General features: G+C 37.1%; 1 protein-coding gene across 1 annotated transcript; it reads left to right on the top strand.

Annotated features, from left to right (window-relative positions):
• The first annotated feature begins 2,307 nt into the window (after nt 1–2,307).
• On the top strand, nt 2,308–10,577 carry LOC114454656 (indian hedgehog B protein-like). Its single transcript, XM_028435273.1, has 4 exons — nt 2,308–3,157; nt 4,726–4,883; nt 5,811–5,914; nt 9,130–10,577. The coding sequence occupies exons 1-4, from the start codon at nt 2,855–2,857 to the stop codon at nt 9,831–9,833; spliced, it is 1,269 nt and encodes a 422-aa protein (XP_028291074.1). The 5' UTR covers nt 2,308–2,854; the 3' UTR covers nt 9,834–10,577.
• Nucleotides 10,578–13,807: the final 3,230 nt, after the last annotated feature.

Raw genomic sequence — 13,807 nt, 5'->3', positions numbered from 1 at the left:
TTTTTACTTCATGAGCAAATTTTATTGAGATATCTAACTTTTTAGCCAAGTTGTACCATGTCAAAGGACACAGTCGTCTGCAAATATGATCTAATGGTGCAGCTTTGAGTTGTTTTACTGCAGGGGGTCAGCGACCTCACAAAGGCTGAATACAGTTTGTTAAATCTCCTGATGTCTCCATAAACTTGACAAATTTTCTTGCTTTTTCTCAATTACATGGAAGTGGGTAATGAATCAACACAAGTGTTGGTAAAGTCTCTATTTAAGCTGAGAGTAAACACAGCTATAGATAGATGTTTGCACTGTGGAACTATCACTCTTTGCCTTTCTTGTTAGATTCTGAGACTTGCAGCACTGCCATGCCTCAAATACTCTATGATGTTTACGCTGACAAATAATAAAAACCTAAATTGTGGGATTCCACTCACGCTCATACAGTTTTTATTCATTCAAAAGAAAAACAGAGATTTCTTTTAGCAAATATTTTTAAAGAACGCATTTAGGGGCTGGGTTTGGAAGCCTCTCCTTCCCTGGTGATGTTTGTCAGTCATACGGGGGCACAGAAAGACATCAGGGGGACTAAAGACTAGACATGTGTTTTTATTTATCCGTCAGAAGTGATAACTGGAAGCTTAATATTTACAGTTGTTGGTGTGGTGAAAGAAATGTCGCTTGAATGGTGCCTCACAGCTAAAAGTTTTCAGTTGGAAACCGAAACTTTCTGACCATTCACACTATAAAGGATTGTAAGAAATTTCTAATCGCATTAATAACAATATAGTAGTTCCAAATGTGTATGTACCGGTATGTATTATTCGAAAACTTGTGATTTAAAGCACAACCTGTACCTGATCGGGATGAAACTTGGTGGGGTAATTCAGAAACCAACCCGACATAACTTAGTAAAAAATTCATAAAGATCAGTCAATTACAAACCGAGATGTGAATTTTGGAAATGTCACCAATAAGATTGGGATTTTGTTCATCTTTCAAACTAATCCAGAATCAGTAAATTAATTGGGATCCGCACCAAAATTTACTGGAATCTTCCATGGTGTAAGGTCTATCAATCTGTTGAATACTTTTGATGTACTTTTGCTAAAACACAAACAAATAAACATAAGATTTGAAAATTGGTTTTACGTTAAACCTGTACGTTGGCTGGACGTCAGCCCTAAACCTTGGACATTGGATTTTGTACGTAAACTTGAGGTCAACCTTTTAAGTTAAATAGACAATGGATTTTGGTTGTACTCCAATGTTGGATTACTGTTGGATTATGATATTGATTTTAAAGTTAGGTATACGTCAAAAAAAAATGTAGACTTTCCAAACTTTGGATCTTTTTTTATTGGAATATTACGCTCTCACATAAAGGAGTTCCATTAATCAGTGATTGACTGCTCAACCTCCTCGACCAGAAGTGTGTCTCCATGTAGTAAAGTTGAATTGCGTGCGGTGAATCTGATTGTGAGAAGCAGAAATATATATATGTTTTTGTAATGTACAAAGATAAATCATTTTTCAACAGGAAAAATGACCATTTTGAAGTTTCAAATTCAGTTTCAAAACAGTAAATTCAATTTCAAGTTGTCACTTTCAAATTCAATACCAGTGGCACAAATCTCAGCCCATAACCCCACATGGGTTCACGTCCCTACGGTTGAAAAGCACTGGGCTAAGCAATCTTTAAATCAACCTAGCAAATAACCCATTAAATAAAGTTTGTGTCTATTTGTACGTTTGCCGTAAGGACAACCTCCGGTGCTATTGGTACGGTTACCGAAGTACAAGTACGTAGCATCTAGGGTTAGGATTAGGGTTGGGTTTAGGTTAGGGTTAGGTTATAACCCAATATTGCAACAATTTTTAGGGGTTAGGGTTAGGTTTACGGTAAGGTTTAGTTTTAGTCACGCAACCTAAACTGGCCAATGACTGACCTGTCATGTGACCTAAACTGGCCAAAAAGGGGCGTACGGATAGAATGTCGGTATATTGATACGGCACCCGTACGGATAGCCACTGCCAAGAAGAAGTTGTTACTTTTAAATTCAATACCAGTGGCACAAATCTCAGCCCATAACCCCACATGGGTTCACGGTTGAAAAGCACTGGGCTAAGCAATCTTTTAATCAACTTACCAAAAAACCCATTAAAGAAAGTTTGCAAAAGGAGGTCAAAAGAGAATTGGAGTGACTAAGTTAGTTAGTCAGGACTGTGTCTGTGCATGTGCCCTGTGCCCGGCAGGGAGGGGCGGTGGTGGGGTGGCCTGGGTGGCAGAGCAGAGCACAGCACAGCACAGGGAGAGAGAGGAGAGGAGGGCAGGACTGGCAGCAGGGTGCGGTCTGAAGTGGCAACACATCATTGTGGATCACTTAGATCCCTCCAATTCAAACTGAAAGCTGTAGCTCCGCATGAGGAGCGGGACCAGCCTGGATCTACGGCACCGCCGGTGGCTGACTGTGTGACAGCTCCATCAGAGGAGAGGAGGACACAAACCAACCACAACACTGGCTGCAACTTGGACGTGGAGAACCGCACTCTCTCTTTAACTCTCTCTCTCTCTCTCTCTCAGCCAGTGAATCGACTTTGAACCTGTTTGTTTAAATGCTCGGCCTTTACAGCCTGTTCACTTACTGCTGGTGCTGTGAGGCGCTGTGAGCTCCAGGCTTTAGGGGGGAAAGCTTCACACTTGTTGATATCCTGATGGTGCCCGGTGTCTTCACTGGTCCACATCCTTCGGACGAGTCGTCGCAGCTGTCGCGGACGATGAAGCCGGGGATTGAACCACCGAGGGCGCAGTAAAGACAACTCTCTCCCCCCTAAGGGAGAGTCCTCCTTCCGCCCCGGGGCGATGCAGGTCTCCTTCCTCCTCACCACCACCTTGGTCCTCCTCCTCTACCTCCACCTGCCTGCATCGGAGGGCTGCGGGCCGGGGAGGGGGTACGGCAGGAGGCGGCTCCCCAAAAAGCTGGTCCCGCTGGCGTACAAGCAGTTCAGCCCCAACGTGGCGGAGAAGACGCTGGGGGCCAGCGGGAGGCCCGAGGGGAAGATCACCCGCAACTCGGAGCGCTTTAAGGAGCTCACCCCCAACTACAACACAGACATCATCTTCAAAGATGAAGAGGACACGGGCGCTGACCGACTCATGACCCAGGTAGGTGGGTGAAGCTGGTCCACATCCGGTCACCCCAAGGGAATAAAAGTATTTCTAAGTCATAAAGATCCTGACTGAGCACTGCAGCGATCAAAGAGAGAGAATGAAAGCAAAGGGAATTCCAATAGTCTGGTTGGACTCAAACCTCATTGATTTGAATGATTTGGCCTCATTTTCACCTCAGGATTTCATCACCTGATACTGACTGAAAACTGTTGCTTTGCTCTGATCACTCATTTTACACACTGAATAAATGTTAAAAGTTAGTGTTTTTTGTTTTGTTTGTGTTTGCTTAGGGCACAGACTGGCTAGAGGTTTTGATTTTTCAATTAAACAAAAAAGTCTTAACATTCTGTATGATGTCACCAATATTAGACCTCTTTTTATTTTCTTTTATTTATTTATTTTTTAAAGTCACTTTTAACAGAATAGTGTTTGAACAAAAGTCACATTCAAATGTGGGTATCTTTACATTTATCCTAGTGGTCGTTTTGAAACAGACAAATGTTATTCACCATTATTTGGTTTATAGCTTTAGTTTATATGACCTTTAGGAATATTTCCACCGTCTTTTTGATCCTTAACATTACTTTGAAATGCAAACACAGGTTTTGTTAGTTTTTGCTTTATCAATTAAATAAAAAAATATCTTAATTTTCTGTAGTTACAATGTCACCAATATTGGATCTCTTTTTTCTTTTTTTTTTCTTTTAAGTCACTGTTAACAGAATATATTCAAACAAAAGTCACATGCATCAGTGGAATACATTACCAAATGACATTAAACAACATGATCTTTATACTTAAAAGAAAAAAATTAATAAAGAAATAATATTTATTAAGAAACTTTAGTGCCAAACACAAATTCTACTAATACTTTGGAGCATTTATGTCTGTTGTTACTGATTTAGTTTGAGTTGTTGATATGTCTGTTTTTTGGGGGGGTTATGTGATTATTATTTTCATTGTATAAATTGTATTGTCATTATGTAATCTGTAGACCCCAGGAAGAATAGCTTATAGCTTATGCTTCAACTAATAGGGATCTGAATAAACATACTTCACATTTATCCTAATTTAATCATTTTGAAACCAAGCAAAGTCATCTTACAAGACAAATGGACCAACTGGTTATTCACCATTAATTGTTTTATAGCTTTAGTTTAGATAGTTAAGTTTAAACGATTTACATAGAATTATTTCCACGGTCAGCCTATTTTTGATACTTAACATTACATTAAATACAAACACAGTCAAAACCTTATGTTCTTTGATTAAAAATGTCATTTTCTACCATTTTTTTTTGTACATTTTAAGCATGTTTGTGAATAATTTTACCCTTTAAGTTTTTTTCAGTTTTATAATTGGGCAGATTGTAATTTTTTTTGTCACCCATTTGCTCCTGTTTAAGCCTCTTTTTTAATTTTTAAATTTAATTTTAAATTTTACCTCCTTGACATTGTCTGCAATGTAATCTTATTCATGTATATGTATCCATAATGGATAATATATGAATTAATTAATTTACATACCTTTTCTCTCTCTCTCTCTATGTATACCTTTCTTAGCGTTGTAAGGACAAGCTAAATTCTCTTGCCATCTCGGTGATGAACATGTGGCCTGATGTGAAGCTGAGGGTGACTGAGGGCTGGGATGAGGATGGTCATCACTCAGAGGACTCGCTGCACTACGAGGGACGAGCTGTCGATATTACCACATCAGACAGGTATGGCTGCTAATTCTTGGCTGATAAACAGATTTCATTGAGTTAAATAGTCAAGCTGGCACGATATATCACGAGACAAGATATTGTATCGAGTTGAAAATGTCAAGCCCATATGTAAGTGTGTCCAGAGTTAAAGACAAATAGAAGTGCCTGCCTGGTTGTTGTAATTTTTTTATTTATTTTTTTGTTTTGGAGTTTTTTTTTTAACCTGAAGTTTGCAAAAAATCTCTACTATCGTTTTACTCTACTGCGTTGGCTGAAGTTAAAAAAAAAAAAAGTAAATAAAATATAAAAATATCAGTTGGTTATCGTGAATCCATTATCATCTATCGTATCGTATTAAACACCCATTTTAGCTTCTCGCCTTTCACAATAAGAGCACGCTCGCACCAAAAAAAGCGAAAAGCAAAAAAGTCAGAGAAACCAAGAATCATTGTGTAAATTACCAACTATTTCAGTTGAAAAATATCTCAGCTCGATGTCTCCAAATTAATACACAAATTAAATTAAATTCACATTTTCCTCATGGTTATATTACATGATAGCAGTCACTTTTAACCTGAAATTTTTAAAATAACTCTAAATTCTTAAAAGATCCTGCAATTTCCCTCAAATTGTTCAACAAAATCTCTACAAATTACATATAAATTGGCCACAAAATCAAAAAAATAAATTTAAAGTGGTGATCGTGCAGGGATTGATAAAGCATGGCACATGTTCCACTCGTACTCTCCAAACAATCTGGACTTTAGGTGTTAAACGTGCTTGGACACACGCAGCATGGATTTATTTGAATTGTTATTGATGATACCTTCGCTCTTTTTTTTTTGTCACTCCTATCCTGTTCTATTGTAGCGCCTCCTGGAATAATAAATAAAGTTTATGCATCCAGTGCCTAAATTTCTGGCCTGTTTTTCCTCTGTTCAGGGACAGAAATAAGTACGCAATGTTGGCTCGTTTGGCCGTCGAAGCTGGTTTTGACTGGGTTTACTACGAGTCCAAAGCACACATTCACTGTAGCGTCAAATCAGGTAAGAGATGAATGTAAGACCCAGAAGTGTGTGTCTGTGTGTGTGTGTGTGGTCTGCTCGAGCCTGAATTGTGATTTGTAGACAGCTGTGATTGTCACTAATGAGGTTTATATGGGCCTATTGTTGGTGAGTCACTAATGGTCTTTGACGGTGTTTTTCTGTGTGGCCTATTGGGAGCCAATCAAAGCAAAAAGTGCACCTGTGCTCTGTGCTTTAGTCTCACTTAATATGTAAATAGGCTCTGTGGTGGGCTAATAAACTATATAATTCCAGCAAGTTTGTCTTCTTTTTTTCAATAATGTGTTAAGGTTTCATTTCTGACAATTGTTTTTCCAGGAAATTTACTTTGATCTCCTGACATGTTTCTTCAGAGGCGTCTGTTGATTGCTTTGTTGTTTCCGTGACTTCCGCGTGATAATTCCAGCATTTCAGAAAATTTACTTTGATCTCCTGACATGTTGCGACTGTCAACTTCCAGTCTTTTTCAGAGGCGTCCGCTGACTGCTTTGATGTTTACTTGACTTCCGCGTAATAAGTCCAGCATTTCAGGAAATTGACTTTGATCTTCTGACATGTTTTGACTGTCAGCTGCCAGTCGTCTTCAGAATTAATGGAATTATTGCTGGAACAATTATTACGCGGAAGCTAAGGAAACATCAAAGCGAGCAGCAGACGCTTCTGAAGAATACTGGCAGTTGTCAGTCGAAACATGTCAGGAGATCAAAGGGAATTCCCTGAAAATTGTTTGTCTGAATAAATGAAACCATAACATTTTAATAATAACCTATATTAAACTACTATTTACAATCGCTACTTAAATCCTGATTGGGGCAAAATGAGTCAAAAATATCTCAGTGATACTAAGATTATACACATTCACCTCCATTTGGGGTTTCAAACTCGACACCTTGCTCCACTTTTTTGGAAATTCTGTGATAAACCTAAAGCATATTTGCTAGTTTTTTATGGTTAATATTAACTTACATTCCACAGGCGTGCTTTGTCAGAGCTGCCTTTATGCAAACAATGGTTGACAGCATTCCACCTTCAGCTGCGCTCTCTTTTGAGACATTTTAAAAATCCATTTACTCATGTCTGGTACCGCCAGTCATTTGATGCCAAACTGTGCTGGAGCAGTCTTGCTGAGGCTAGTAGACTGTAGAGATGATTAACTCTCTCTTTGTTTTTGCCATTGCTTGTCCTTTTTGGTGGGTTTCTCTTAGATCTCTTATCAAAGCCTTATCACATTCAGGTCAGACACACACACACCTTGGACAAATATTTGGCTGCCTTAAGTCTTACTTAAGACAACCCTCCCACATAAACATTCAAGCACATTACGGCTGAAATCTTTTCCGTTTCAATCAGTTAGCAAATTCTATTTTCTTCTATTCTAGCCCAGCTTTCAAGCAATCGAGAGTGGACATCTGATCCAGTTTGAAACCCAAAACTCTGGTGTAATCCAAACAATAATATAAAGAACCAAGTCTAAGTTGTCTGTGTACTTTCCTGTCTCTCTGACCCCAGGCCGTGCTCAGACTGTGGTGATACAATCAGCTAGTTATCCATTAGCTCTCGCTGACTACTCCTTCTTGCCACCTCATCTCACTGCATCTTAAAGGGCCAACCAAGTCAGATATGCTCCAGCAAGATCACGTCCACATTTTTTCAGTACTTTTGACACTGTTTCTGGGTGCTGTGAGGATTTAACCTCAAAGTAACGTAAATGCACAGACCAAACGTGGTCACCGTCGTCAGAGCGGTAGCCTTAGTGTAGTTAAACAATGTGAGGAATGGATTGTATCATGCTCCAGTAGAGCTAAAAACACATTAAACCAAGTAGGTAGCTAGGGAAACCAAATGAATGAATAAATAGATAGATAAATAAATGAATGAATAGACTGATGGATAACCAGTTTAAAGAAACAAAGCTTTAAATCCAAGGCTTGAAATAATATACACTTGCTAATGACTCTCTATGATCCACAGCGGTAACCTTTTTTTTTTCTACTGAGCCACTGTCAATGATCACTCCGTGACCTAGAATATTGCTCAACCCTGAAGAGTAATTTCATCTTCTAATGTCTTTTTAATGTTTTTTACTCTCGTTCTTCTTTCATTACCAATGATTCATACTGTACAATAGTGGTTCTCAACCTTTTCAGGCCGCGACCCACAAAATAAAGGTGCCAAAGACCAGGGACCCCCATTGTACCTATCTGAATTTATCTGAATAATATCCACTGTTATTCAGGAAGTTATTAGGAAATTATTTTTTGGGCCATAGTATATAGTCATATTAAAGATGTAAATCCTTGTTTTAAATAAAATAAAATGGGTTAAAAGTGACCAAAAATGGTGGAATAGGTGGTGAAATGGGATTTTAAAAACCACAGAAATTGGTTAAAAGTTGCATTTTAGAGTGGTGAAAAAGTGGTAAAAAGGATTCAGTGTTAATTTTGGAACATTTAGTTTAAACTGGCAAATAACTGGCAAGACAAATCATGAACGTGGTTAGATTTTCAAAAATAAGCATTAAATATGGTGAAAAGAGGTTAAAAGTATGTTACAATGTTACAATAATGGGTCAACATATGTAACATTAGGTGGGAAAAGTGGTGGAAAGGGTTTATAAGCGCCGAAAATGTTTTGTTGTCACCAGAAATTTTTTTTTTTGTACCTTGTCTGCACATGCTATCAAAGGTCAACACTAAATATGTAGTGCAATGTTTTGGCGACAGCAATGCATGTTTTATTATCGCAATTGAATTAATTAATTTATTTCATTGCATTATTTGTGACCATCACCAGCCCTCCCTAAGGAAGGATAAAAAACATTTTATTAGAGGGAGAATATAAAAAGAGAAGGCAGTGTTACACTTAGGTGAGGGGGAAGGGAACAGGGAAGAGGGAGTCAGGGTGGGAAGATGGAAGTGGTGCGGAAGAGTCAACTATTTGTGATATATCAAAAATGGGGTCAGGAACCAAAAAAAGTTGGGTACCACTGCTTTAAATATTATTATACGTGGATTCACGAGAATGATAAAATTGCTTGATTTACTGTCTATAATCTGTGGCCCAATTGAGGTTAAACTGGTCGGTATTTGGCCCCTGAACTAAAAAGAGTTAGACACCCCTGCTGTAGAAGGATAAGTCAAAGTGTCACTGAATACATGATAATTCCATCATATTGTTGCTCCTTCTCTCCCTTCCAGAACATTCTGTGGCAGCCAAAACTGGAGGTTGTTTCCCTGGTGAAGCTCAGGTTCTCCTTGAAGGCGGCTCGACTAAGCCGATGCGCGACCTCCTCCCTGGTGACCGGGTCTTATCTTCCTCATCATCAGACGGCAGCGGTCCTCTCCTCTTCAGCCCCGTTGTAACATTTTTGGACCACCAGCCCAATGTCTCAAAAATCTTTTACGTCATCAAAACTAACGGAGGAGCTAATATCACACTCACGGCTGCTCACTTGATCTTTGCCACAGACTGCATTGGTGGACCAGTTCAGGAGCCAGGCTTTTTATCCACATGGCCTTACTGGGCGGCTGCTCTCAGGACAGTTTTTGCCAGTGAGGTCCAGCCAGGAGAATGCATTCTGACCTCATCTGGGACGGTGGGGTCTCATGCAAGACTCTCTATGGTGACTTCTGTAGAGCAGCGGATCGCCACTGGGCTGTACGCCCCACTCACCCAGCACGGGTCCATAGTGGTGAACAGCGTGCTAGCGTCCTGTTATGCTGCAGTGGACAGTCACCTTTTGTCTCACTGGTTTCTGGCCCCACTGAGGCTGTTCTACAGTGTACTGGGACCTTTGGAAGTGCCAGATGACGGGCTGCACTGGTACCCTCGGCTTCTACAGAGGCTGGGGAAAACGCTACTGGATGCAGGAGCCTTCCACCCGTGGGGCGTTGAACAATAATATACTGCACATCCGAACCAAAGAAACTGGGTTTAGAGATTTGGTTACAGGATCAACAAAGCACAATAGCCTTTGCATTCAGAAGAAAAGAAGCCAAGGACTACTCCAACAACTGATTTTGTAGTGTAAATATATATATTTTTTATTTTGCATCTGAACAAACTTTTTTTTTTTCTTTCGCATGCAGAGTCGAAGGATAAATAATGTGGGAAAAACTTCCTGTGTGATATAAGGTAGCAATTAAATAGTGGAAAATTCTATCTAAGATAATTTAGGAAATACAAATGTTAAGTCATCTTTATGTTATACACACAAACAGAATACATTCAAGTGTGGGTATATGCTCTTTTATGGGCTCTTATTGTGAAAGGCTAAAGGGAGAAGTTTTTTGTTCTGTGTGTGTAGCACTTAGGCCACATGTGTCAAACTCAAGGCCCGGGGGGCCAAATCCGGTCCTTTAAGGCATCCTTTTCAGCCCGCATGAGAAAGTAAAAATGAATTATGTTAAAAATGATCAAATAACCCAGTTGTAGATATCTCAAATTCACCAATTTAATTAAACTCCACAATGTTTTTAGGGGCTTGTATTTTTCCTGTGTTTATATCACATTAATGTCGTCTTTTTAATTGAAAATCTTGGAAAGAATTCTCAATTTTTTTACACAAATCTTACAATTCCACAAAATTCCTCTAATTTACTCAAAAAATGGTAACAAAATCAATATATTTTTTAAGTGAATTGAACTGATATTAAAAACGAGGGAACAATGATGTTAAAAGTTTTATTTTTTTCCCCCCCACCTTTAACCTGTGGCCCACTTGAGATCAAACTGGTTCGTATTTGGCCCCTGAACTAAAATGAGTTTGACACCCCCATGACGTAGGCCAATTATTTCTTTCATTTTATTTTACGTATTTATTACACAGGAAGTTGCATCCTATATTTAGGAAGTGGGGCAAATGATTACACAATTGTTTATTTTTAATTTTTATATGAGACACTGATTTTTGTTTTTATAATGTATTATCAGACAACATACATCAGTATCCATAAATATATTAAAGGATGCATCACTCCTTGTTTAGTAATTTATCCTCGTAGGAATAATAAAGACCAGTTCAGACACAATGAAAAATGTTGAAATAAAAAAAAAAATGACAGACATTAAGAATATATGGAGTTTATGTATATAAGTATTTATAGTGCAGTGAGTTTTTACAAGGGAAATGAAGATAAAAACCTTCAGAAACATTGGTGCAGTAAAGTGTTTAGAGCCAACACTGTATACTAGAAAACAAACATGCATACTATTTAAAAAGAAAAAAAAAAAAACTGCTCTGTTTGTGGCATTAGGTTTCCTACTGATCAAGCAATACTTTATTATTAACACTTTGTTTTATTTATAAAGCGCTTTTCATACAAAAAAAAATGAATAAATAAAATAAAAATGCAGCTGAAAGTGCTTAACAAGGTTAAAAACACCCACCCCTGATGAATTTCAGCAAAACTTATTATTTATGGAGTTATTTTTACATAATCAAGTGTTTTATTTAACATCATTGTTTTTTTTTTGTCCATTCGCATGTCATTAAATGCAAGTTAGCATTATAGGTAAAGTATACATGACTCTCAGGCTGTATTCAACTACTGTATTATTTAACTGCTATGCATCACATTTGATACAATGTTTTTTTTTTTACTCCAAGACAGAACGACTTTCTTTGCACGGCTGTAAAACAACACTTAACCTTATTATAAACCAAATTAAAATGTTATTATGTTTAGCTCTCATGTCGCCAAAGCCAAACCCGTCGTGCTGTTAGCAATGTTCTGTTTTTTTACACGACTGTCTTTGTCGAATATTTGTATATTGCGCTTCTGTTGGAGAGACTATTTAAAGATCTATTTTTTAAAAAAAAAGATAATGTAAATGTCAGCTGTCGATGAAATATGTATTTGAAATATAAAAAGTTCTTGTTTGTAAAAATCCGTTTTTTTTTTTGTTTTTGTTTGTTTTTTTACTGTCTTTGTTAGTCATGAGGCTTTCAGGCTCACACGTACGTGCAACATATTGGAATATGAATAAAACCATAAGAGTGATGAGCCTGAGTAGCTACAGTATGAGCTCCTGTGGTTACAGGGTGGGCACAGCTGTGTGGTTTCAGCACCATGGACAGCAACACTCAGCAAAAAAACCTCCTCTTTCTTCCTAATGGGGCAGACAATCCTTTTTTCCCACTATAGACTTTGTCATTGAACACAGCGCCCTCTGCTGCACAGTAGGGATAAGGAAAGCAATAGAACATCTGAGAAATGTCTTTTTCTTTCCTTAAAAACAGCTGAATAATTATCAAAGTGATAGAAACAATTATTAACGCTATTGTAAATCCATATTTAACAATTTCCTCAAATATTCCAAACTATGGGTAATTATTAGAGCCAGATTTGTAACAACAACCCGATTTGTTATATGAAAAAAAAAAATCTAATAAAACCCAAAATGTAATAACTGGTTAATAATGTAACGAAAATGCTGATAAATTTATTAAACCAAACATGTTACAACTGGTCAATAATGTAACAAGTTGCTGAGCTCAAAACGCAACAACTTTTTGCCCAAAATGTAACAACAATTTGTAATGTAACAAATGTAACAACTTGTTACATTTTGGGTTCATTATTACATTATGGGACAGGCAAAATATTGCCCTAATAGTATAATAATTTTATTACTTTATAGAGTGAGTCAATGATTTATGGATTAAAGTAGCGTGTAGTATGATACACAAATGAGTATCCGTAAAATATATGTGTGTGTCCCTCAGAGAAGCATCTTGTTTTTTATTATTATATTATTCATTTATCATTGTTGTTATATTATTAATATAATATATATTAATATTAATGTATAAAATTAGTACATTATAATATTTTGCCTGCCCCATAATGTAATAACTTACCGAAAATGTAACAAAAAGTTATGTTTTGGGCTCAGCATCTTGTTATTTATTATTATATTATTAATTTATCATTGCTGATATATTATGAATATAATATGTATTATGTATGTATATTGTAAAATTAGTACACTATAATATTTTTCCTGCCCCATAATGTAATAATGTACCAAAAATGTTACGTTTTGAGCATTATTGACCAGTTGTAACATTTTGGGTTTTTAATACATATTTTAGTTACATTTCGGGCTCAGCACTTTTGGTACATTTATGACCAGTTATTACACAATTTGCAGTTTATTAATTTTCTTAATATACGTATATATATATATATATATATATATATATATATATATATATATATATATATATATATAAATAAATAAAACAATTGAAGTATTTTTGCATTTTGGGTCGTTGTTACATCCATATACTAACAGTAATTATTTTTTAATGACAAAAAAGAAGCACAGAGGATTAGATTCTATGTAATCTTTAATATTGGTCAGATAGGTACAGGAAGAAAAGGCTTTTTTGTTTAAACTAATAGCTCATCACAGGAGACTGAGCCGTACAGATGAAATAACAACCAGACTCAGGTGAGACTTTATGTGTACGACTCACAAACAAAATGTGAAGGTGAGTAAAAGATCCAAATATGCAGAGGTTGTTCTCATATCTGATACATGCTCATCCTTTTTTTGTAAATACACTGTAGACCTATTCACCTGAGTCTGGTGGGTTGAACTGTATCTAGATGTGACCAGTCTCCGTGTAATTTGACTTTCATATTGGACCACGATACCCAGCAAACATTTTTGAGGCAACGTTGATTGAAAAACCCAGTGAGAAATGACACAAAACGTAATAATCGGTCACCTCCTGCCTTTTCCTGACAATAACAAAACAGTATCTTAAAAAAAAGAGAAAAAATAAATAAATAAATACATGTTTCAACTGCCTCAAATGTGCCCCAAGTATCACTGTCGTAACTCATGGGTGTTCAGTTCACACAA

This window comes from Gouania willdenowi, chromosome 21 (assembly GCF_900634775.1).
Source record: "Gouania willdenowi chromosome 21, fGouWil2.1, whole genome shotgun sequence".
NCBI lineage: Eukaryota > Metazoa > Chordata > Actinopteri > Blenniiformes > Gobiesocidae > Gouania > Gouania willdenowi.
The sequence above is the reverse complement of the archived record's forward strand: the minus strand, read 5'-3'. Positions and strand labels throughout refer to the sequence as shown.

What these genes read in the sequence shown, in the direction of transcription:
- LOC114454656 (XM_028435273.1), top strand. Translation starts at nt 2,855, where the DNA reads ATGCAGGTCTCCTTCCTCCTCACCACCACCTTGGTCCTCCTCCTCTAC. An exon ending in GATATTACCACATCAGACAG is followed by an intron (nt 4,884 to 5,810) that starts GTATGGCTGCTA and finishes TCCTCTGTTCAG; the next exon opens with GGACAGAAATAAGTACGCAA. An exon ending in TCACTGTAGCGTCAAATCAG is followed by an intron (nt 5,915 to 9,129) that starts GTAAGAGATGAA and finishes TCTCCCTTCCAG; the next exon opens with AACATTCTGTGGCAGCCAAA.